Source organism: Salvelinus fontinalis, chromosome 14 (assembly GCF_029448725.1).
Source record: "Salvelinus fontinalis isolate EN_2023a chromosome 14, ASM2944872v1, whole genome shotgun sequence".
NCBI classification, from domain to species: Eukaryota; Metazoa; Chordata; class Actinopteri; order Salmoniformes; family Salmonidae; genus Salvelinus; species Salvelinus fontinalis.
The window spans coordinates 23,722,732-23,744,979 of NC_074678.1; the positions used below are offsets into that span (position 1 = coordinate 23,722,732).

Consider the following 22,248-nt stretch of genomic DNA (forward strand, 5'->3'; position numbering starts at 1 on the left):
ACAGCAGAAACCATTAAGGATCCTTACTGGCGCCCCACCCTCTGTCTAATGTGTGTGTACCACTCACCAGCCTAGTAATGCTCCATTCATGTGTGTGTGTGCGCGCATGCCTGGGTGTATGTGTGTTTTCATGTTCACTCCTTTTTATTTGACCCAACAATTGAAAGCGAATTAAACAGATTGAAGATGTGAAAACACCTTAATTGAAACCAATCAGTCAGAATTCCCTCCCATCACTGTGACAGTTCATAGATGTCACTAAAGCAATGTACAGTCGTGGCTGACACAAATTTAAATTTTCACAAAGTCTGCAGCCTCAGTTTGTATGATGGCAATTTGCATATACTCCAGAATGTTATGAAGAGTGATCAGATGAATTGCAATTAATTGCAAAGTCCCTCTTTGCCATGCAAATGAACTGAATCCCCAAAAAGACATTTCCACTGCATTTCAGCCCTGCCACAAAAGGACCAGCTGACATCATGTCAGTGATCCTCTTGTTAACACAGGTGTGAGTGTTGACAAGGACAAGGCTGGAGAGCACTCTGTCATGCTGATTGAATTCGAATAACAGACTGAAAGCTTCAAAAGAGGGTGGTGCTTGGAACCATTGTTCTTCCTCTGTCAACCGTGGTTACCTGCAAGGAAACACGTACCGTCATCATTGCTTTGCACGAAAAGGGCTTCACAGGCAAGGATATTGCTGCCAGTAAGATTGCACCTAAATCAACCATTTATCGGATCATCAAGAACTTCAAGGAGAGCGGTTCAATTGTTGTGAAGAAGGCTTCAGGGCGCCCAAGAAAGTCCAGCAAGCGCCAGGACCGTCTCCTAAATACGATTCAGCTGCGGGATCGGGGCACCACCAGTACAGAGCTTGCTCAGGAATGGCAGCAGGCAGGTGTGAGTGCATCTGCACGCACAGTGAGGCAAAGACTTTTGGAGGATGGCCTGGTGTCAAGAAGGGCAGCAAAGAAGTCACTTCTCTCCAGGAAAAACATCAGGGACAGACTGATTTTCTGCAAATGTACAGGGATTGGACTGCTGAGGACTGGGGTAAAGTCCTTTTCTCTGATGAATCCCCTTTCCGATTGTTTGGGGCATCCGGAAAAAACCTTGTCCGGAGAAGACAAGGTGAGCGCTTCCATCAGTCCTGTGTCTTACCAACAGTAAAGCATCCTGAGACCATTCATGTGTGGGGTTGCTTCTCAGCCAAGGGAGTGGGCTCACTCACAATCTTGCCTAAGAACACAGCCATGAATAAAGAATGGTACCAACACATCCTCCGAGAGCAACTTCTCCCAACCATCCAGGAACAGTTTGGTGACAAACAATGCATTTTACAGCATGATGGAGCACCTTGCCATAAGGCAAAAGTGATAACTAAGTGGCTCAGGGAACAAAACATCGATATTTTGGGTCCATGGCCAGGAAACTCCCCAGACCTTAATCCCGTTGAGAACTTGTGGTCAATCCTCAAGAGGTGGGTGGACAAACAAAAACCCACAAATTCTGACAAACTCCAAGCATTGATTATGCAAGAATGGGCTGCCATCAGTCAGGATGTGGCCCAGAAGTTAATTGACAGCATGCCAGGGTGGATTGCAGTGGTCTTGAAAAAGAAGGGTCAACACTGCAAATATTGACTCTTTGTATGAACTTCATGTAATTGTCAATAAAAGCCTTTGACACTTATGAAACACTTGTAATTATACTTCAGTATTCCATACCCTTTGACTTATTCCACATTTTGTTGTGTTACAGGATTATTTATTTTTCACACAATAGCCCACAATGACAAAGTGAAAACATGTTTTTAAAAATGTTTGAAAATGTATTTAAAATTAAATACAGATATCTAATTTTCGTAAGTATTCACACCCCTGAGTCAATACTTTGTAGAAGCACCTTTAGCAGCAATTACAGCTGTGAGTCTTTCTGGGTAAGTCTAGAAGAGCTTTCCACACCTGGACTGTTCAACATTTGCCCATTATTATATTCAAGATTCTTCAAGCTCTGTCAAATTGGTTGTAGATCATTACTAGACAACCATTTTAAATCTTGTCATAGATTTTCAAGTAGATTTAAGTCAAAACTGTAACTCGGCCACTCAGGAACATTCATTGTCTTCTTGGTAAGCAACTCCAGTGTAGTTTTGGCCTTGTGTTTTAGGTTATTGTCCAGCTGAAAGGTAAATCCATCTCCCAGTGTAACGGCAGTCTAAGTCGTCCTCCTCATCGGATGAGGAGAGGCGAGAAGGATCGGAGGACCAATGTACAGCGTGGTAAGTTTCCATGATTTAATAACACGAAAACTAGACAAAATACAAAACAACAAACGAACCAACCGTCACAGTCCCGTGGGGCACAAACACTGACACAGGAAACAACCACCCACAAATCCCCAACACAAAACAAGCCACCTATATATGATACTCAATCAGGGACAACGATTGACAGCTGCCTCTGATTGAGAACCATATTAGGTTGAACACAGAAACAGACAAACTAGACACACAACATAGAATGCCCACCCAGCTCACGTCCTGACCAACACTAAAACAAGCAAAACAAATAAGCACTATGGTCAGGACGTGACAGTACCCCCCTCCTGAGGTGCGGACTCCGAACGCACCCCTAAAACTCAAGGGGAGGGTCTGGGTGGGCATCTGTCCGCGGTGGCGGCTCCGGCGCAGGACGAGGCCACCACTTCACCATTGTCTTTGTCCCCCTCCTTAGCGTCCTTTGAGTGGCAACCCTCGCCCCCGACCCTGGTCTAGGAACCTTCACAAAGGTCCCCCCTAGATAGAGGAGACAGCTCAGGACAGAGAGGTAGCTCAGGACAGAGAGGTAGCTCAGGACAGAGAGGTAGCTCAGGACAGAAGGGCAACTCTGGACTGAAGGGCAGCTCCGGACAGAGAGGCAGCTCTGGACTGAAGGGCAGCTCCGGACTGAGTGGCAGCTCCGGACTGAGTGGCAGCTCCGGACTGAGTGGCAGCTCCGGACTGAGTGGCAGCTCCGGACTGAGTGGCAGCTCATGACTGGAGGGCAGCTCATGACTGGAAGGCAGCTCATGACTGGCGGGCAGCTCATGACTGGCGGGCAGCTCATGACTGGAGGGCAGCTCATGACTGGAGGGCAGCTCATGACTGGAGGGCAGCTCATGACTGGCGGGCAGCTCATGACTGGCGGGCAGCTCATGACTGGAGGGCAGCTCATGACTGGAAGGCAGCTCATGACTGGAGGGCAGCTCATGACTGGAAGGCAGCTCATGACTGGCGGGCAGCTCATGACTGGAGGGCAGCTCATGACTGGAGGGCAGCTCATGACTGGAGGGCAGCTCATGACTGGAGGGCAGCTCATGACTGGAGGGCAGCTCATGACTGGAAGGCAGCTCATGACTGGAAGGCAGCTCATGACTGGAGGACGGCTCTAGCGGCTCCTGACTGACGGGCGGCTCTGACGGCTCGGAACAGACGGGCGGCTCTGACGGCTCGGGACAGACGGGCGGCTCTGACGGCTCGGGACAGACGGGCGGCTCAGATGACGCTGGGCAGGCAGGCAGTTCAGACGGCGCTGGGCAGGCAGGCAGCTCAGACGGCGCTGGGCAGGCAGTCAGCTCAGACGGTGCTGGGCATGGTACCGGCACTGGAGGTACTGGGTTGGAGACACGCACCATAGGGAGAGTGCGTGGAGGAGGAACAGAGTTCTGGAGATGCACAGGAAGCCTGGTGCATGGTGTAGGCACTGGTGGTACTGGGCTGGGGCGGGAAGGTGGCGCCGGATATACCGGACCGTGAAGGCGTACAGGAGCTCTTAAGCACTGAGCCTGCCCAACCTTACCTGGTTTAATGCTCCCCGTAGCCAGGCCAGTGCGGCGAGGTGGAATAGCCCGCACTGGGCTGTGCTGGCGAACCGGGGACACCATACGTAAGGCTGGTGCCATGTACACCGGCCCGAGGAGACGCACTGGAGACCAGATGTGTTGAGCCGGCTTCATGGCACCTGGCTCGATGCCCACTCTAGCCCGGCCGATACGTGGAGCTGGAATGTACCGCACCGGGCTAAGCACACGTACAGGAGACTCCGTGCGCTCTTCCGCACAACACGGTGTCTGCCCGTACTCTCGCTCTCCACGGTAAGCCCAGGAAGTTGGCGCAGGTCTTCTACCGTGACTTCGCCACACTCCCCTTTAGTCCCCCCCCAAGACATTTTTGGGTGAGCCTCTCGGGCTTCCAGCCGCTCTGCCTTGCTAGCGCCTCATAATGCCGCCTCTCCGCTTTTGCTGCCTCCAGCTCCGCTTTGGTGCGGCGACACTCCTCTGGCTCTGCCCAGGGTCCTTTACCGTCCAGAATTTCCTCCCATGTCCATTCCTCCTGGTACCGCTGCTGCTGTCGCTGCTGCCCGTTTCCACGCTGCTTGGTCTGAGTTAGGTGGGTGGTTCTGTAACGGCAGTCTAAGTCGTCCTCCTCATCGGATGAGGAGAGGCGAGAAGGATCGGAGGACCAATGTACTGCGTGGTAAGTTTCCATGATTTAATAACACGAAAACTAGACAAAATACAAAACAACAAACGAACCAACCGTCACAGTCCCGTGTGGCACAAACATTGACACAGGAAACAACCACCCACAAATCCCCAACACAAAACAAGCCACCTATATATGATTCTCAATCAGGGACAACGATTGACAGCTGCCTCTGATTGAGAACCATATTAGGCTGAACACAGAAACAGAAAAACTAGACACACAACATAGAATGCCCACCCAGCTCACGTCCTGACCAACACTAAAACAAGCAAAACACATAAGCACTATGGTCAGGACGTGACACCCAGTGTCTGGTGGAAAGTAGACAGAACCAGGTTTTCCTCTAGGATTTTGCCTGTGCTTATCTCCATTCAATGTATTTTTTATTCTGAAAAACTCACCAACCCTTAATGATTATGAGCATACCCATAACATGATGCAGCCACCACAATGCTTGAAAATAAATGTTATTTGGGGATTTGCCACAAACATAACAATTCGTATTCAGGACAGAAATTGACTTGCTTTGCCAAATGTTTTTTGCAGTATTACTTTAGTGCCTTGTTGCAAACAGGATGCATGTTTTGGAATATGTTTTATTCTGTACAGGCTTCCTTCTATTTAATCTATTAGGTTACTATCGTGGAGTAACTACAATGTTGATGACTCATCCTCAGTTTTTTCCTATTATAGCCATTAAACTCTGTACCTGTTTTAAAGTCACCATTGACCTCATTGTGAAATCCCTGAGTGGTTTCCTTCCTCTCCGGCAACTGAGTTAGGAAGGATGCCTGTATATTTGTGGTGACTGGGTTTATTGATACACCATCCAAAGGGTGAATAGTAACTTCACCATGCTCAAAGGTCTATTAAATGTCTGCTTTTTTTTCTCTTTCTTTTTTTTACCCATCTACCAATAGGTGCCCTTTTTTGTGAGGCATTGGAAAACCTCCCTGGTCTTTGTGGTTGAATCTGTGTTTGAAATGCACTGCTCCACTGAGGTACCTTACATATAATTGTGTGTGGGGGGTACAGAGAAGAGGTAGCCATTTAAAAATTATGTTAAACACTATTATTGCACACAGAATGAGTCCATGCAACTTATGTGACTTTTTAAGGAACGTTTTACTCCTGAATGTATTTATTTAATACTTATTGACTCAAGACATTTCATCTTTTCATTTTTATTAATTTGTAAAAATGTCAAAAAACATTATTCTGCTTTGACATTATGGAGTATTGTGTCTAGGCCAGTGACAAAAAAAATGTAATCCATTTTAAATTCAGGCTGTAACACAACAAAATGTGGAAAAAGTCAAGGGTAGTGAATACTTTCTGAAAGCACTATAGTTAAATGCATTAGATTTTGCATTGGTTAGGGTTTCATGTAATAATCAGTGTAGTTTTATTACCTGGTTTATGGCAGTAATATGGTTATATAATACCGTTATATAAAATGTATAATTACTGTGGTAGTTATATGTAAGTTATAATAAATAGGTTATTTAAAAAATGGTTAACCACTGTAGGCCTAGTTTGATATCAGTTTAGATGAATGATTTTAACAATGTTTTATTTACACTGTATTACTTATTACTTAACTGTTTTATGTAAATGAAGATATGCGCCGGGTGAATGGTGTGACCGGATTTCTGCTCTCTGATTGGACGAAGCGCGCTAACGTTGCAAATGGAGTCATCCCGATTGACGCGTCTTTAGCCAAAGAGCGCCGGCCAGAGGCGGGGCTAGCCGACCGCACAGCCAGACTCGCCTATCAGAGAAAAGGACAGGAGTGGCAGGATTTTAACTTCAATATTTACACACCTGTCTATGTAGTGATGTGTGCATTAATGTATGTGTATGTGTTGGCATAGATAATCTATGTGGATTTTAAAAAGCAGAAGTTTAGAAATCTTGCATCGCTCGCTCCCAACTAAAGGCAATAGAAAAATCGATTGTTCCTAGATGGGAGTTATTATCTGGAACAGTCTTAACTAGACCATCATCAGGCCAGTAGACCAGCAGCGCAGGGAGGATGGATCCGTTGTTGTATCTCGGTGGACTGGTAGTTCTCTTTCTGTTGTGGATCAAGGTGAAAGGCTTAGACTACGTGATCGTTCACCAGAGATGGATATTCGTCTGTCTATTTCTGCTGCCGCTCTCAGTCATATTTGATGTCTATTATTACATGCGCGCGTGGCTCATCTTCAAAATGTGTTCTGCGCCAAAACAGCACGACCAGCGCGTGCGGGACATCCAGAGACAGGTAAATCCACGTGGCTAAATTACAACGACAATGTGTGTGTGTGTGTGTGTGTGTGTGTGTGTGTGTGTGTGTGTGTGTGTGTGTGTGTGTGTGTGTGTGTGTGTGTGTGTGTGTGTGTGTGTGAGAGAGGGAGACTGCTGTGAGGATCCTGGGGTGAGGAAAGACTGTAATCCCTCTCTTCCTAAAGAGATTTTTTGCAGCATTCACTGCATAGGTCTTGGAGTTCAGTGTGTGTGTGTGCATTCTGGGAGCTCAGTATTTGAGCATGGCATCAGATACTGTATTTCCTTCTGTCATTTACAAAGTTTAAATTCTTTCTTCCATCTCGAATGCTCTGTAGTGATTTATAGGGAATAGCAGGAGTAGGGCTTTAATCAGAGACCCCAGAGAAAGTGCAGTGCCTTCTGTGCCATAAAGGTCCAGACCTTTAGGCAGAGGCCATAATACTTACATACAGTATGATACTGTGTGTGGGTTGCAGGTACGTGTGTGGAGGAAGGAGGGGGGGAAGACTCACATGTGTACAGGTCGACCCGGCTGGCTGACTGTCTCTCTCAGAGTTGGGAAATACAAGAAGACTAACAAGAACATCATGATCAACATGATGGACATACTGGAGGTGGACACACAGAGACAGGTAGGACAAACACGCTCACACGCTGTAGCTCTGTATATAAAAGTATGTATGCGTGTGTAAACCTGTATGATCCGGGCAAGTATATGTACAACAGGTGGTTCGTGTGGAGCCACTGGTCAACATGGGTCAGATCACTGCTCTCCTCAACTCCCTGGGCTGGACTCTGCCTGTGCTGCCAGAACTGGACGACCTCACTGTCGGTACGCTATGCATATCATTATCATTATATCTGCATATCATCAGCATATATTGTTGGCTCAGGTTTTATGGTGTATGGTGGTATATGTGTTTGTGTATGGTTTTGAGTTATATGGTATATAATGTATATATTGTTGTATGGCTGTTATATGGTATATATGATGGTATATGCAATGATGTATATAAACCCCGGATTGCTGATGCTATGTATTGGCCATTGGCTTCTTTCACGCTTCTGGGTTTGTAGAACGGAAGTTTAGCAAAGTGGTATTGTTTATGTTCTGGTTTATGTTCTGGTCGCTAGCAACAGCGCAGAATTATCAAGCTTGCATAATGGCGGCACAATCCTCTCACCGATGCTGTTGTAGTGTCCCTTTTTGTTCCAACAACAAACAAAAACCATACCTCAGCTTTCATGACTTCCCAAGGATGCGACTTTACGTGACAGCTGGGTGAGAGCAATTAGAAGAGATGAAGGCCCTGACGTCACTATTTTACGTGGGAGCACCTTCGTCTGTAGCCTGCATTTTAACCTGGCAAACTGTCGGCCATATTGGCACTCCCCAGTAGGAGCAGTCCTCCATAGGAATGAATGGAATTCTACACTATTTCAATTAAGGACAAAATTATATGTATTTAAATATTTTTGTTGTTGTAGTGGGGACAGTAAAATTATACTTGAAGGAAAATGTTTTTACATCTATTTATTTAAATTTTAGTGTTTAGTTCACATAATAAAATTTATACTGAACAAAAATATAAACGCAGGCCTCCCGAGTGGTGCAGCGGTCTAAAACACGCAGTGTTGCAGCGTCACTACAGCCTGGGGTTCACAACCAACCGGGACCGGGAGTCCCATAGGGCGGCACACAATTGGCCCAGAGTTGTCCAAGTTAGGGGCAGATAATGCCAAGAGTGTGCAAAGCTGTCATCAAGGCTAGCCACCCTTTGGCTACTTTGGTTACTACATGATTCCATATGTATTATTTCATAGTTCTGATGTCTTCACTATTATTCTACAATGTAGAAAATAGTAAAAATAAAGAAAAACCCTTGAATGAGTAGGTGTGTCCAAACATTTAACTGGTACTGTATATAAACGCAACATGTAACAATTTCAAAGATTTTACCTTATTATAGTTCATATAAGGAAATCAGTCAATTGAAATAAATAAATTAGGCCCTAATCTATCAATTCTAGGGAATAGGCCCACCCAGTTGGCAGCCAGGGCCGCCCACTGGGAAGCCAGGCCCAGCCAATCAGAATGAGTTTTCCCCCACAAAAGGGCTTTATTACGCATAGAAATACTGATCATGCTGTTTAATCAGTTTCTTGATAAGCCACACATGTCAGGTGGATGGATTATCTTGGCAAAGGAGAAATGCTCACTAACAGGGACGTAAACAAATTTGTGCACAAAATTTGAGAGAAAAAAGCTTTTTGTGTGTATGGAACATTTCTGGGTGGCACGGTGGCTTCAACCCCATGTCAGTCATCTAGCGTATATACAGTATAATTCATTGGGTATATATTGTTGTCGGCTGTGTTATATGGTATATATATGGTGGTATATGTTGTTGTTATTGTTGTTGTTCTATAGAACAACTGAACGATTGTCATCCAGAGGGGTATACTACAAAGCAGGATCAATGAGTTAGTCAGCTGACTTGCCTATATATTCTGAAATAACCTTTTTTTTTTTAAAGATAAGCTTGAAATGGGCATGGACTAATTGACTCAACAACCAAAAACACATATCTCCGTTTAGTTTTCTTAATGAACCAGAAAATCAATAGTTATTTCTGGTTGTTGATCAAAGTTAGCTGGCTATCTCATTGATTCTGTTTTGTAGTATAACCTCTGTAGCTGAGTGTTTCCATGGCATCTTATCTATCAGGGTTGTTTATTTCCTGTTGGGAGCATCATCACCCTCTCTTATTGGATTAGAGGATCAATTGTTTATAGATGGTAGAGTTCCGAGGGTGAAACTCAGAGGAAATGGCTTTGGAGTGCACAGCACTCCTGGATCAGATTCCATAATGGTTTTCTGGATCCATAAATGTTAGAGCAACAGCTTAATGTTTTCTCTTCAGCATGCTGTAGATTAATCTGGAGCACCACACACACACACACACACACACACACACACACACACACACACACACACACACACACACACACACACACACACACACACACACACACACACACACACACACACACACACACACACACACACACACACAACTGACAAACTGAGTGTTTACGTTGCTCTCTGCTTCACCTGTGAGGAGATTGAGTTCCCCAAGTCCCTAAAGTGTTGTTGTTGTGTATGTCTGTGTGTCCTGTATTGTTGGTGTTGTATATTGACTGTGTCCCTGAGCACTAGTATGCCGCAATTGTCTTTTGTTTACTAAATAATCAAGCCTACCCACCCCATCCCTCCCTCTGTCTCCCTCTCACTCTCCCTCTCTATCTACAGGAGGTCTGGTGATGGGTACAGGTATAGAGTCATCCTCTCATATCTACGGACTCTTCCAGCACATCTGTGTTGCCTTTGAGCTGGTGCTGGCTGACGGCAGCCTGGTCCGCTGCACTGAGGTGAGCAGAGCTCTCTTTACTGCTCAGATCTTTAAGAGAACCTTGGTGTCGGAGCAGAGCAATACTACAGGCTTCCAGTTCTGTAGCTCACAGAGCAATGCTACAGGCTTCCAGTTCTGTAGCTCACAGAGCAATGCTACAGGCTTCCAGTTCTGTAGCTCACAGAGCAATGCTACAGGCTTCCAGTTCTGGAGCTCACAGAGCAATGCTACAGGCTTCCAGTTCTGGAGCTCACAGAGCAATGCTACATGCTTCCAGTTCTGTAGCTCAGAGAGCAATGCTACAGGCTTCCAGTTCTGTAGCTCACAGAGCAATGCTACAGGCTTCCAGTTCTGTAGCTCACAGAGCAATGCTACAGGCTTCCAGTTCTGGAGCTCACTGGGCAAAGCCACAGGCCTCCAGTTCTGGAGCTCACTGGGCAAAGCCACAGGCCTCCAGTTCTGGAGCTCACTGGGCAAAGCCACAGGCCTCCAGTTCTGGAACTCACAGAGCAATGCTACAGGCCTCCAGTTATGTAACTAACAGAGCAATGCTACAGGCCTCCAGTTCTGGAGGTCACAGAGTAATGCTACAGGCCTCCAGTTCTGGAGCTCACAGAGCAATGCTACAGGCTTCCAGTTCTGGAGCTCACAGAGCAATGCTACAGGCTTCCAGTTCTGGAGCTCACAGAGCAATGCTACATGCTTCCAGTTCTGTAGCTCAGAGAGCAATGCTACAGGCTTCCAGTTCTGGAGCTCACTGGGCAAAGCCACAGGCCTCCAGTTCTGGAGCTCACTGGGCAAAGCCACAGGCCTCCAGTTCTGGAGCTCACTGGGCAAAGCCACAGGCCTCCAGTTCTGGAGCTCTCAAAGCAATGCTACAGGCCTCCAGTTATGTAACTAACAGAGCAATGCTACAGGCCTCCAGTCCTTAGCTCACAGAGCAATGCTACAGGCCTCCAGTTCTGGAGATCACAGAGCAATGCTACAGGCCTCCAGTTATGTAACTAACAGAGCAATGCTACAGGCCTCCAGTCCTTAGCTCACAGAGCAATGCTACAGGCCTCCAGTTCTGGAGATCACAGAGCAATGCTACAGGCCTCCAGTTATGTAACTAACAGAGCAATGCTACAGGCCTCCAGTCCTTAGCTCACAGAGCAATGCTACAGGCCTCCAGTTCTGGAGCTCACAGAGCAATGCTACAGGCCTCCAGTTATGTAACTATCAGAGCATTGCTACAGGCCTCCAGTCTTTAGCTCACAGAGCAATGCTACAGGCCTCCAGTTCTGTAACTAACAGAGCAAAGCTACAGACCTATAGTCCTTTAGAAAACATAAAGCCAACACCACTGGAAATGGCAGTTAATCTGGAAACAAAGGGTCCACAGTACAACTAGAGAGAGAGAAGGAAAGGAGAAAGAAGGAGGATTGCTTCTGCAATCTGCTACGTGGCTCTCTTACAGGAGGGGAACTGATGTTCTGTGTGTGTGTGTGTGTGTGTGTGTGTGTGTGTGTGTGTGTGTGTGTGTGTGTGTGTGTGTGTGTGTGTGTGTGTGTGTGTGTGTGTTCTCTAACAGGAAGAGAACTCTGACCTGTTCCACGCAGTTCCATGGTCCTGTGGAACTCTGGGGTTCCTGGTTGCTGCAGAGATAAAGATCGTCCCGGCAAGGTATTGGGTTCGTCTGCAGTATGAGCCAATCAGAGGGCTGGAGAACATCTGCCGTCGTTTCAGTGAGGCGTCTGAGGACAAGAACAACACGTTTGTAGAAGGACTGCAGTACTCACTTGACGAAGCTGTTATCATGACTGGCACTATGACTGACACGGCTGAACCCGACAAGGTGAGAGAGAGAAAGAGAAAAAGAGAGAAATAGAGGAAGAATGAGAAGGTACGTCCAGAAGGACAATAGAGGAGAAGAGTGCTGTAACCCTGCACTGTGTGTGTCTGTGTGTGCTTCAGATCAACAGGATCGGCCTGCACTATAAGCCGTGGTTCTTCAAGCACGTTGAAAGATACCTGACGGAGAACAACACAGCAGTGGAGTACATCCCTCTACGCCACTACTACCACAGACACACACGATCCATCTTCTGGGAGCTCCAGGTACACACACACACATACACACACATACACATCAAAATGTAATTTTATTTGTCACATGTGCCGAATACAACAAGTGTAGACCTTACCATGAAGTGCTTACTTACAAGCCCTTAACCAACAGTGCAGTTCAAGAAGTTAAAATATTTACCAAATAAACTAAAGTAAAAAATGTTAAAGTAACACAATAAAATAATAATGAGGCCACATACAGGTTGGTACCGGTACCGAATCAGTACGTGGGGGTACAGGTCAGTTGAGGCAATCTGTACATGTAGGTAGGGGTTAAGTGACCATGCATAGACAACAAACAGCGAGTTGCAGCAGCGTACAAAACAAATGGAGGAGGGGGGGTGGTGTCAATGTAAATAGTCTGGTGGCCATTTTATTGTTCAGCAGTCCCATGACTTGGGGATTGAAGCTGCCAAGGAGCCCCCCGGTCCTAGACTTGGCGCCCCGGGACCGCCTGCCGTGCAGTAGCAGAGAAAACAGTCCTCTTTATAGGCTGTCTCGTCATTGTCGGTTCTCAGGCCTACCACTGTTGCGTCATCAGTAAACTTAATGATGATGTTGGAATCGTGTTTGGCCATGTAGAACAGGGAGTACAGGAGGGAACTAAGTACACACCCTTGAGGGGTCCCAGTGTTGAGGATCAGCGTGGCCGACGTGTTGTTGCCTACCTTTACCACCTGGGGGCGGCCCGTCAGGAAGTCGAGGATCCAGTTGCAGAGGGAGGTGTTTAGTCCCAGGGTCCTTAGCTTAGTGATGAGCTTCATGGGCACTATGGTGTTGAACGCTGAGCTGTAGTCAATGAACAGCATTCTCTTTTGTCTAGGTGGGAAAGGGCAGTGTGGAGTGCGATTGAGATTGCGTCATCTGTTGGGGCGGTATGCAAACTGGAGTGGGTCTAGGGTATCCAGGAGGATGCTGTTGATGTGAGCCATGACCATCCTTTCAAAGAACTTCATAGCTACCGACAGGAATGCTACGGGCGGTAATCATTTAGGCAGGTTGCTTTCGCTTCCTTGGGCACAGGGACTATGGTGGTCTGCTTGAAACATGTAGGTATTACAGACTCAGTCAGGGAGAGGTTAAAAATGTCAATGAAGACACTTGCCAGTTGGTCCGCGCATGTTTTTAGTACACGTCCTGGTAATCCATCTGGACCCGCGTCTTTGTGAATGTTGACCTGTTAAAAGGTTTTGCTCACATCGGCTACCAAGCGTGTTATCACATAGTCATCCAGAACAGCTGGTGCTCTCGTGCATGCTTCAGTGTTGCTTGCCTCAAAGCGAGCATAAAAGTAATTTAGCTCGTCTGGTAGGCTCGTGTCACTGGGCAGCTCGCTTCTGGGTTTCCCTTTGTAGTCCGTAATAGTTTTCAAGCCCTGCCACATCCGACGAGCGTCAGAGCCGGTGTAGTAGGATTCAATCTTCATCCTGTATTGACACTTTGCTTGTTTGATGGTTCGTCTGAGGGCATAGCAGGATTTCTTATAAGCGTCCGGATTAGTGTCCCGCTCCTTCAAAGTGGCAGCTCTAGCCTTTAGCTCGATGCGGATGTTGCCTGTAATCCATGGCTTCTGGTTGGGATATGTACTTACGGTCACTGTGGAGATGACATCGTCAGTGCACTTATTGATGAAGCCGATGACCACTTCCGTATTGAGCGATTCACTGGTACTTTAGTTTTAGCTTGTAAGCAGGAATCAGGATGATAGAATTATGGTCAGATTTGCCAAATGGAGGGCGGGGGAGAGCTTTGTATGCATCTCTGTATGTGGAGTAAAGGTGGTCTGTAGTTTTTTTCTCCCTCTGGTTGCACGTGACAAAAATGTGGTAAAACGGATTTAATTTTGCCTGCATTAAAGTCCCTGGCCACTAGGAGCGCCGCTTCTGGATAAGCATTTTCTTGTTTGCTGATGGCCTTACAGAGTTGGTTGAGATCGGTCTTAGTGCCAGCATTGGTCTCTGGTGGTGAATAGACGGCTACAAATAATATAGATGAGATCTCTCTTGGTAGATAGTGTGGTCTACAGCTTATCGTAATGTACTCTAGCTCAGGTGAGCAATACCTCAAGACTTCTTTAATATTAGACATCACGCACCAGCTGTTATTGACAAATAGACACACACCACCACCCCTTGTCTTACCAGACGTAGCTTCTCTGTTCTGCCGGTGCATGGAAAATCCCGCCAGCTCTATATTATCCGTGTCGTCGTTCAGCCACGACTCTGTGAAACACAAGGTATTACAGTTCTTAATGTCCCGTTGGTAGGATTATCGTAATCATAGGTGATCAATTTTATTTTCCAATGATTGCATGTTAGCCAGAAGAGCGGATAGCAGTGGGAGTTTACTCGCTCGCCTACGTATTATCAGAAGGCAGCCCGATCTGCGCCCCCATTTCTTCATGCAAATGACAGGGATTTGGGCCTGTTCGCGGGAAAGCAGTATTTCCTTCTCGTCAGACGCGTTGAAGGAAAAAGCTTCTTACAATTCATGGTGAGTAATCACAGTTCTGATGTCCAGAAGTTATGTTCGGTCATAAGAGACGGTAGCAGAAACATTATGTACAAAATAAGTTACAGACAATGCAACAAAAAAAAACTAAAATAGCACAGTTGGTTTGGAGCATGTAAATCGTTAGCCATCTTATTCTGGTACAGTTGTCATATATACACACACACACACACACACACACACACACACACACACACACACACACACACACACACACACACACACACACACACACACACACACACACAGTGCATTAGACAGATGATACAAAGTGACCCTTTTATCCTGCAGATTTCAGCATGTCATCATCTCCTCCCCCAGCACATAACTCTGCATTAGTCTCCCTAATGTACACACACGCTGCCATTAGGAAGCCATGTGTGGTTTGCTGGTAATTGTTCCTTTCCATAACCTTAAATTATGTTCGAAATTTTGCTGAGTTTTTCTCTGACAGACGGATGATGTTGTTGATGGGGAGGAAGGGCGGAGATGGGGAGGAAGGGCGGAGGTGGGGTAGCCCCCCCCCCCCCCGTTATATATGAGACATAGACCAGGGTTGTGCTCTGTGGGACATATAATAGCCAAACTTTCTGAAATAGTAAACTAAAATGTGTTTCACTCCATTTCAAAACTGTTTTTCCCTACTGGACACAACTGTGGAGCTGGAAAGCTGATTGCTGTAAACATGAATGTGTGTCTCCAGGACATCATCCCGTTTGGTAACCACCCAGTGTTCCGGTGGTTGTTTGGGTGGATGGTTCCTCCTAAGATCTCTTTGTTGAAGCTGACCCAGGGAGAGACCATCAGACAACTGTATGAGCAGCACCATGTTGTCCAGGACATGCTGGTCCCCATGAAACACATCCAGACCGCTATCGCACGCTTCCACCAGGACATCCATGTAAGACACACACACACACACAAACTAGTACATTTCACATAAGACACATAGCTACATTGCATGCTTCCTCAACGTAACATACCCTAATACATTATACACACAAGTGTGACTGACTGAGTTGGTATATCTCATTTTAGGGGTGTGAATGAGTTGGAACAGTATATCTAATTTCAAGGGAGTGACTGAGTTGGTATATCTCGTTTAAGGGTGTAACTGTCTCATTGTAGGGGTGTAACTACGTTGGTATGTCCCTCCCTGCAGGTGTACCCTTTGTGGTTGTGTCCGTTTGTGCTCCCCCTGGGCCGGGGGATGGTTCATCCTAAAGGTGAGGAGGCAGAGCTGTATGTGGACATTGGAGCGTATGGAGAACCCAGGGTTAAACACTTCCAGGCTAAAGCCTCATGTAGACAGCTGGAGCAGTTTGTCAGAGAGGTGCATGGGTGAGTTTCTGTACACACACACACAAACCCTTATGCACCGCAACAGCTGTATGCTGAGGGTCTATATGGAATGATGGGAATAAGGCTCCGATTGTGCTGAAGTGTGTGTGTGTAGGTTCCAGATGCTGTATGCTGATGTTTACATGGAGCGTAGTGAGTTCTGGGAAATGTTTGACGGGACGTTGTATCACCGTCTGAGAAAGGAGCTGGGCTGTAAGGACGCTTTCCCTGAGGTATACGACAAGATCTGCAAAGCTGCACGACACTGACCTCTGACCACGAACCCCTGATCCTTTAACATCTGCCATCCCACTAGTAATACGATGAAGATTAGAGCCTTTAAGGAGTGTTCTCAGCCTGTTTGTATTGTAAAGCCCAGTGAATGTGAATGTGCTGATGAAACAAATACAGCCTTAACACCAGCCTGTTTTGATATACACTAGCGTTCAAAAGTGTGGGGTCACTTCGAAATGTCCTTGTTTTTTAAAGAAAAGCACATTTTTTGTCCATTAAAATAACAGCAAATTGATCAGAAATACAGCGTAGACATTGTTAATGTTGTAAATGACTATCGTAGCTGGAAACGGTAGATTTTTTATGGAATATCTACATATGCCCATTTATCAGCAACCACCACTCCTGTGTTCCAATGGCACGTTGTGTTAGCTAATCCAAGTTTATCATTTTAAAAGGCTAATTGATCATTAGAAAACTGTTGTGTTAACTATGTTAGCACAGCTGAAAACTGTTCTGCTGATTAAAGAAGCAATAAAACTGTCCTTCTTTAAACTAGTTGAGTATCTGGAGCATCAGCATTTGTGGGTTCGATTACAGGCTCAAAATGGCCAGAAACAAAGTCTTTCTTCTGAAACTTGTCAGTCTATTCTTGTTCTGAGAAATGAAGGCTATTCCATCTGAGAAATTGCCAAGAAACTGAAGATCTTGTACAACGCTGTGTACTACTCCCTCCACAGAACAGTGCAAACCGTCTCTAAACAGAATAGATAGAGGAGTGGGAGGCCATGGTGCACAACTGAGCAAGAGGTCAAGTACATTCGAGTGTCTAGTCCTCAACTGGCAGTTTCATTAAATAGTACCCACAAAACACCAGTCTCAACGTCAACAGTGAAGAGGTGACTCCGGGATGCTGGCCTTCTAGGCAGAGTTGCAAAGAAAAAGACATATCTCAGACTGGCCAATAAAAATAAAAGATTAAGATGGGCAAAAGAACACAGACACTGGACAGAGAAACTCTGCCTAGAAGGCCAGCATCCCGTAATCGCCTCTTCACTGTTGACGTTGAGACTGGTGTTTTTTGCGGGTACTATTTAATGAAGCTACCAGTTGAGGACTTGTGAGACGTCTGTTTCTCAAACTAGACACTAATGTACTTGTCCTCTTGCTCAGTTGTGCACCGGGGCCTCCCACTCCTCTTTCTATTCTGGTTAGAGCCAGTTTGTGCTGTTCTGTGAAGGGAGTAGTACACAGCGTTGTGCGAGATCTTCAGTTTCTTGGCAATTTCTCGCATGGAATAGCCTTCATTTCTCAGAACAAGAATAGACTGACGAGTTTCAGAAGAAAGTTCTTTGTTTCTGGCCATTTTGAGCCTGTGATCGAACCCACAAATGCTCAACTAGTCTAAAGAAGGCCAGTTGTATTGCTTCTTTAAATCAGCAAAACAGTTTTCAGCTGTGCTAACATAATTGCAAAAGGGTTTTCTAATGATCAATTAGCCTTTTAAAATGATAAACTTGTATTAGCTAACACAACATGCCATTGGAACACAGTGATGGTTGCTGATAATGGGCCTCTGTACGCCCATGTAGATATTCCATTAAAAATCAGCCATTTCCAGCTACAATAGTCATTTACAACATTAACAATGTTTACACTGTATTTCTGTTATTTTAATGGACAAAATATTTAGCTTTTTTTTTTTAACAAGGACATTTCTAAGTGACCCCAACCTTTTGAACGGTCGTGTACAACTTCTGACCCCTAACCCCAACACCTGCCTGTTCTGACCTCTAAGCCCCTAACATGTTCTGACCCCCAACCCTAACCTGGTTATTTCTACTGCCTGGCAGAGAGGAAGGAGATCACTGCTATTGTCCACAAATGTTTTTGTTGGTGTATGATGATAATAAAGTTTGTTTTGTCAACAGCAAATCTCTACTACTTTCTACCAAACATCTCATGTTGATCAATTTGGATTTTAATATAGTTGAAAAACTAAACTTGAAATCTGATGGGTTGTAAAACATGTATCCAGAGTCTTTGTTCAATACTGCTTCGATGTGTGTGTGTCTAAACTGATTTCATCAAAGTGTTTCTTCCGGGCGGCACCAGGAAACTCAGTCTGTCCACCGGAACATTTATCGCACGCAACCTCTCCCTGAAACACACAGTGCAATATACACACACACACACACACACACACACACACACACACACACACACACACACACCACTCACTGTATACTGATAGAAAATGTGATATTTCTTTAATTTCAGGTGAGGTATCACTGTATGTGCATGTGTGTGTGTCTTACTGTGTGTGTTTGTCTCTGTCTGGTTTGTGAAGATATCTCTGTGTCCGGGAACTGAAGGAGGAGGTGTAGCCATTGTCAGTCTTACTACGCCCCTTTTCTGCAATGTCATAACGACCAGGACCAACCATGCTCTGATTGGAAAAGAGAATGTTAGAGTTCAGGGGACAGGGTTAGAGGTCAGAGTTAGAGGTGAAGGTTAGGCTTAACTCACATAATTTCCGTTCTGCAATCTCTCTGTCCTACGGCTGGCACGGGGGGCAGAGGAGAGGAAGGGGGGATGGGTGTGACTCTCTGGACGGGACTGTGGAGAGACGACTTCATACCACCCTGGCCCTGGGAACGTCTGAAGGGAGAGGGATAGAAAGGCAGAATAGAGGGAGAAGAGAAGGATATAATATTTTTTCTTTCACCTTTTGGGGCAGGGGTTGAAAGTTAAAGGTTAGCTAGAACGGTTGGAGTGCATTGGGGCAAGGTTAGGGGTCAGAGGTTAGGGTACTCACAGCAGGTCGAGGGCATTGGGACGGGGTGCTGTGGTAGATTCTCTCTGTTGGAACAACTGGGTACTGATCCAACATTCCAAACACACCGTGGTTCCGCTTTTCACGACGACACAACTCCTCTCCAAAGCCCCCACACCCACTAGGGTACTCCCCTGGAGTTAGATTTACACACTTCTACACATGTACACACACACAATAAGTTGATGTTGGTCCCTTGCAGTTTTATGTGTTCTGAGGTGTGTGTGATGTAAGAGTGTGTTACCGGGGTAGCGAAGTATCCAGCGGTGATGGGTTTGTCTCGTGGTCCAGTGAAGAGGTCATATGCACCTCTCCTGCTGCTGCCGCTGGCCAACAACGCCTCTGTGCTGCTCTTTAGAGTATAGGTACAGGGACTCAGCCCACAGTCCTACACAGACACACACACAGTTAGTTGTAGTATAGCGAGTTTTATAAACTGGTTCAAGCCCTGAATGTTGATTGGTTGACAGCCATGGTATATCAGACCATTTAACACGGGCATAACAAAACATTGATTTTTAATGCTCTAATTATGTTGGTAGCCAGTTTATAATAGCAATAAGGCACCTTGGGGGTTTGTGGTATATGGCCAATATACCACGACTAAGGGCTGTATCCAGGCACTCTGCGTTGTGTCGTGACTAAGACCATCACTTAGCCGTGGTATATAGGCCATATACCACACCCCCTCGTGCCTTATTGCGTAAGTAACCGATACCTTGTTGTTTTCAGTTATAGTGTTGTGTGTGTGTTTGTCGTACCGTACTGTTGCCTTCTGGGAAGCGTTGCAGCGAGGAGCTGAGGTGCATGCTGGGAGCCCCATTTGACCCCGACCTCTTCTCCTCCAGCGCTGCCCATGGAACACCCCCAATACCATAGCAACCAGGGCCTGGCGTCCAGCTCTGTACACACAGTTTAAGAAGGGGTTGGGGTTGGGGTGTAAGGCACTTTGAGTATCATGGAGAAAGATTGATCTTAGTCATTTGTAGCCAGTTTACACCTGCTATTAACATGGTGTTAACATGTGACCTACCAACAGTATGCTGAGTATAACATATTGTGTCCTCCTGCCCTCTAGTGGTGCACTGTGGTACCTCTCTGTGTGTGTGTTGTGGTACCTGTGCGTTTCTGAACCGCTCTTCCCTGCTGTCACACACTCCTCTCACACTGCCTGGTTTCTTCTGCAGCTCCTCTATAAAGTCTGCTACTCTGTAGGTTCCTGGACCCACTTTAGTTTTCTATGGGACAGACAGAGAGACAGAGGTTAGGGGTCAGGTGTGTGTGTGTGCACGTGCGTGCATGTGTGTGTGACCCACCAGGAAGCGTTTGTTTTCCCAGGCCTCCCTGTAGAGGAGGTGAGGTATGGCTGCCAACCTAGCAGTCTCCTGGGCCCTCTGCCACCCCGGCCCTTTGGCCCGCTCTGCCACCGACCGTTCACTGAAGTCCCCACGGCGTGCAGCATCATACGACCCCGGGCCCAGCCGCCGCTCCTGACATAAACAACACATATAACCTTATATGTTTGTTATGATTTTGAAGCATAGAGAGGAAGTTTGAGAGAGAGAGTTATTTCACTTTTGTTTAATATTTAATTCACTTGCTTTGGCAATGTAAACATATGTTTCCCATGCCAATAAAACCCATTGAATTGAAGGGGGGGGGGGAGAGGTTGGGAGTTACAAGTCATACCAGGCCATTGGTCATATTTTTGCAGTAGGGGATCTCGGTGTAGGTCCCTACTCTCTTATTGGCTGGATGGACCGCTGACACATCAAACCTGCACACTCACATTACAGTAAGACATCAGGCCGGCAGTGCTACGGATAACAATCAATCAATCAAGTTTATTTTATATAGCCCTTCGTACATCAGCTAATATCTCGAAGTGTTGTACAGAAACCCAGCCTAAAACCCCAAACAGCAAGCAATGCAGGTGTAGAAGCAACAACATCCATATTGTTTTCTTATTAATCTCCATGATTCGCCACTTCCTTTTGGCGCTTGTTTAATGTCTTACCTCGATGTCTGTGTTCCAAACGGGGCTCCTTTGAACTTTTTTTCAGCCATTGTTTATTTTAGCCTCCCCTGACACAAGAAATGAGATCTGTGTTTTTGACAGAGACGTAGCTATGGCAACAGTGACGTATACGAATATCCCATAATGTATTGTTGATAGTATCTCCTAGCAACGTGAATTCTATCTTTATTCTCTTTTACAGCAGCACTTTGGCAGGCAGGGTTGGGATCTCCAGTTTGCTGCCAAATTGGGCTACTTTCAAAACGATGTCGCGGGTCAAACTGTATTGATCGCGGGTTGCGGGTTTTTGGGCTACTTCTAAATTGCACCGCGGCCGCCATGGCATTTTTCTTTAAAATATTTCACTGTTACCTGCTGCTGCTTACTATCAGGTAGTAAGGCAGCCTGTTGCTGAGTGTGTGAGTGGTGGGGAGGGGGCGGAGGGGTGTGTGTATGTTGAGACTGAGCGCCGCAGCAGGCAGGATTCACATGAGCAGCACGCACGCATTTCAACTTTTTACCAGTTGTAGGTAGGCTGTTTGGATTGTCATTAGGGAGACATTCCCAACCGTAGTCTATTTGGATTGTCATTATGGAGATACATATGCCCAACCCTTTTTCCATAAAACATATTAACGCGCTATGAACTGATGCGCATCAAGAAATAAGGCGACAATGCACAGAAAAAAACGACTTTAGGCGCTCTACAGTGCATTAGATAAAGTCGTTCGGAGATGGTTTAAACTGCACTTCTTTTGTCGACTATTCTTATGGAAAACCACATCAAGTAAAGGGTTTTACGTATGCTCCGTTCTTTGGTCTCGAGTGCTGCGCGATTGGAATTTTTAAATGGAAGATTTGAAACTCACTTGCATGCTTCTGACATGGGGAAAAGTACACAATGAAACTGACATTGAATGTGGAGTGATACTCCACATACCACTGGAGTCGTTGCAAATCCATTGTGCCACTTGTGTAGCCTACC

The 22,248-nt window shown here is 46.0% G+C and overlaps 2 protein-coding genes across 2 annotated transcripts; one reads left to right on the forward strand and one right to left on the reverse strand.

Moving 5' to 3' along the window:
* The first annotated feature begins 6,313 nt into the window (after positions 1–6,313).
* LOC129869642 (delta(24)-sterol reductase-like) lies at positions 6,314–18,345 on the forward strand. The gene is made up of 9 exons (XM_055944251.1): positions 6,314–6,797; positions 7,279–7,434; positions 7,529–7,634; positions 10,116–10,234; positions 11,789–12,052; positions 12,172–12,315; positions 15,539–15,736; positions 15,998–16,176; positions 16,292–18,345. The coding sequence occupies exons 1-9, from the start codon at positions 6,567–6,569 to the stop codon at positions 16,443–16,445; spliced, it is 1,551 nt and encodes a 516-aa protein (XP_055800226.1). The 5' UTR covers positions 6,314–6,566; the 3' UTR covers positions 16,446–18,345.
* A 25-nt stretch (positions 18,346–18,370) lies between these two features.
* LOC129869643 (lymphocyte expansion molecule-like) lies at positions 18,371–21,361 on the reverse strand. Its single transcript, XM_055944252.1, has 10 exons — positions 21,264–21,361; positions 20,936–21,023; positions 20,563–20,736; positions 20,365–20,484; positions 20,008–20,148; positions 19,491–19,634; positions 19,229–19,402; positions 18,940–19,071; positions 18,729–18,859; positions 18,371–18,571 (listed from the first exon to the last, which is right to left on the reverse strand). Exons 1-10 carry the CDS (start codon positions 21,311–21,313, stop codon positions 18,484–18,486), a joined length of 1,242 nt encoding a protein of 413 aa, XP_055800227.1. The 5' UTR covers positions 21,314–21,361; the 3' UTR covers positions 18,371–18,483.
* Positions 21,362–22,248: the final 887 nt, after the last annotated feature.

What these genes read in the sequence shown, in the direction of transcription:
- LOC129869642 (XM_055944251.1), top strand. Translation starts at nt 6,567, where the DNA reads ATGGATCCGTTGTTGTATCTCGGTGGACTGGTAGTTCTCTTTCTGTTG. An exon ending in TGCGGGACATCCAGAGACAG is followed by an intron (nt 6,798 to 7,278) that starts GTAAATCCACGT and finishes TGTGGGTTGCAG; the next exon opens with GTACGTGTGTGGAGGAAGGA. An exon ending in AGGTGGACACACAGAGACAG is followed by an intron (nt 7,435 to 7,528) that starts GTAGGACAAACA and finishes TATGTACAACAG; the next exon opens with GTGGTTCGTGTGGAGCCACT.
- LOC129869643 (XM_055944252.1), bottom strand. Translation starts at nt 21,313, where the DNA reads ATGGCTGAAAAAAAGTTCAAAGGAGCCCCGTTTGGAACACAGACATCG. An exon ending in CTGGATACTTCGCTACCCCG is followed by an intron (nt 19,403 to 19,490) that starts GTAACACACTCT and finishes GTACATGTGTAG; the next exon opens with AAGTGTGTAAATCTAACTCC. An exon ending in GATTGCAGAACGGAAATTAT is followed by an intron (nt 18,860 to 18,939) that starts GTGAGTTAAGCC and finishes TTTTCCAATCAG; the next exon opens with AGCATGGTTGGTCCTGGTCG.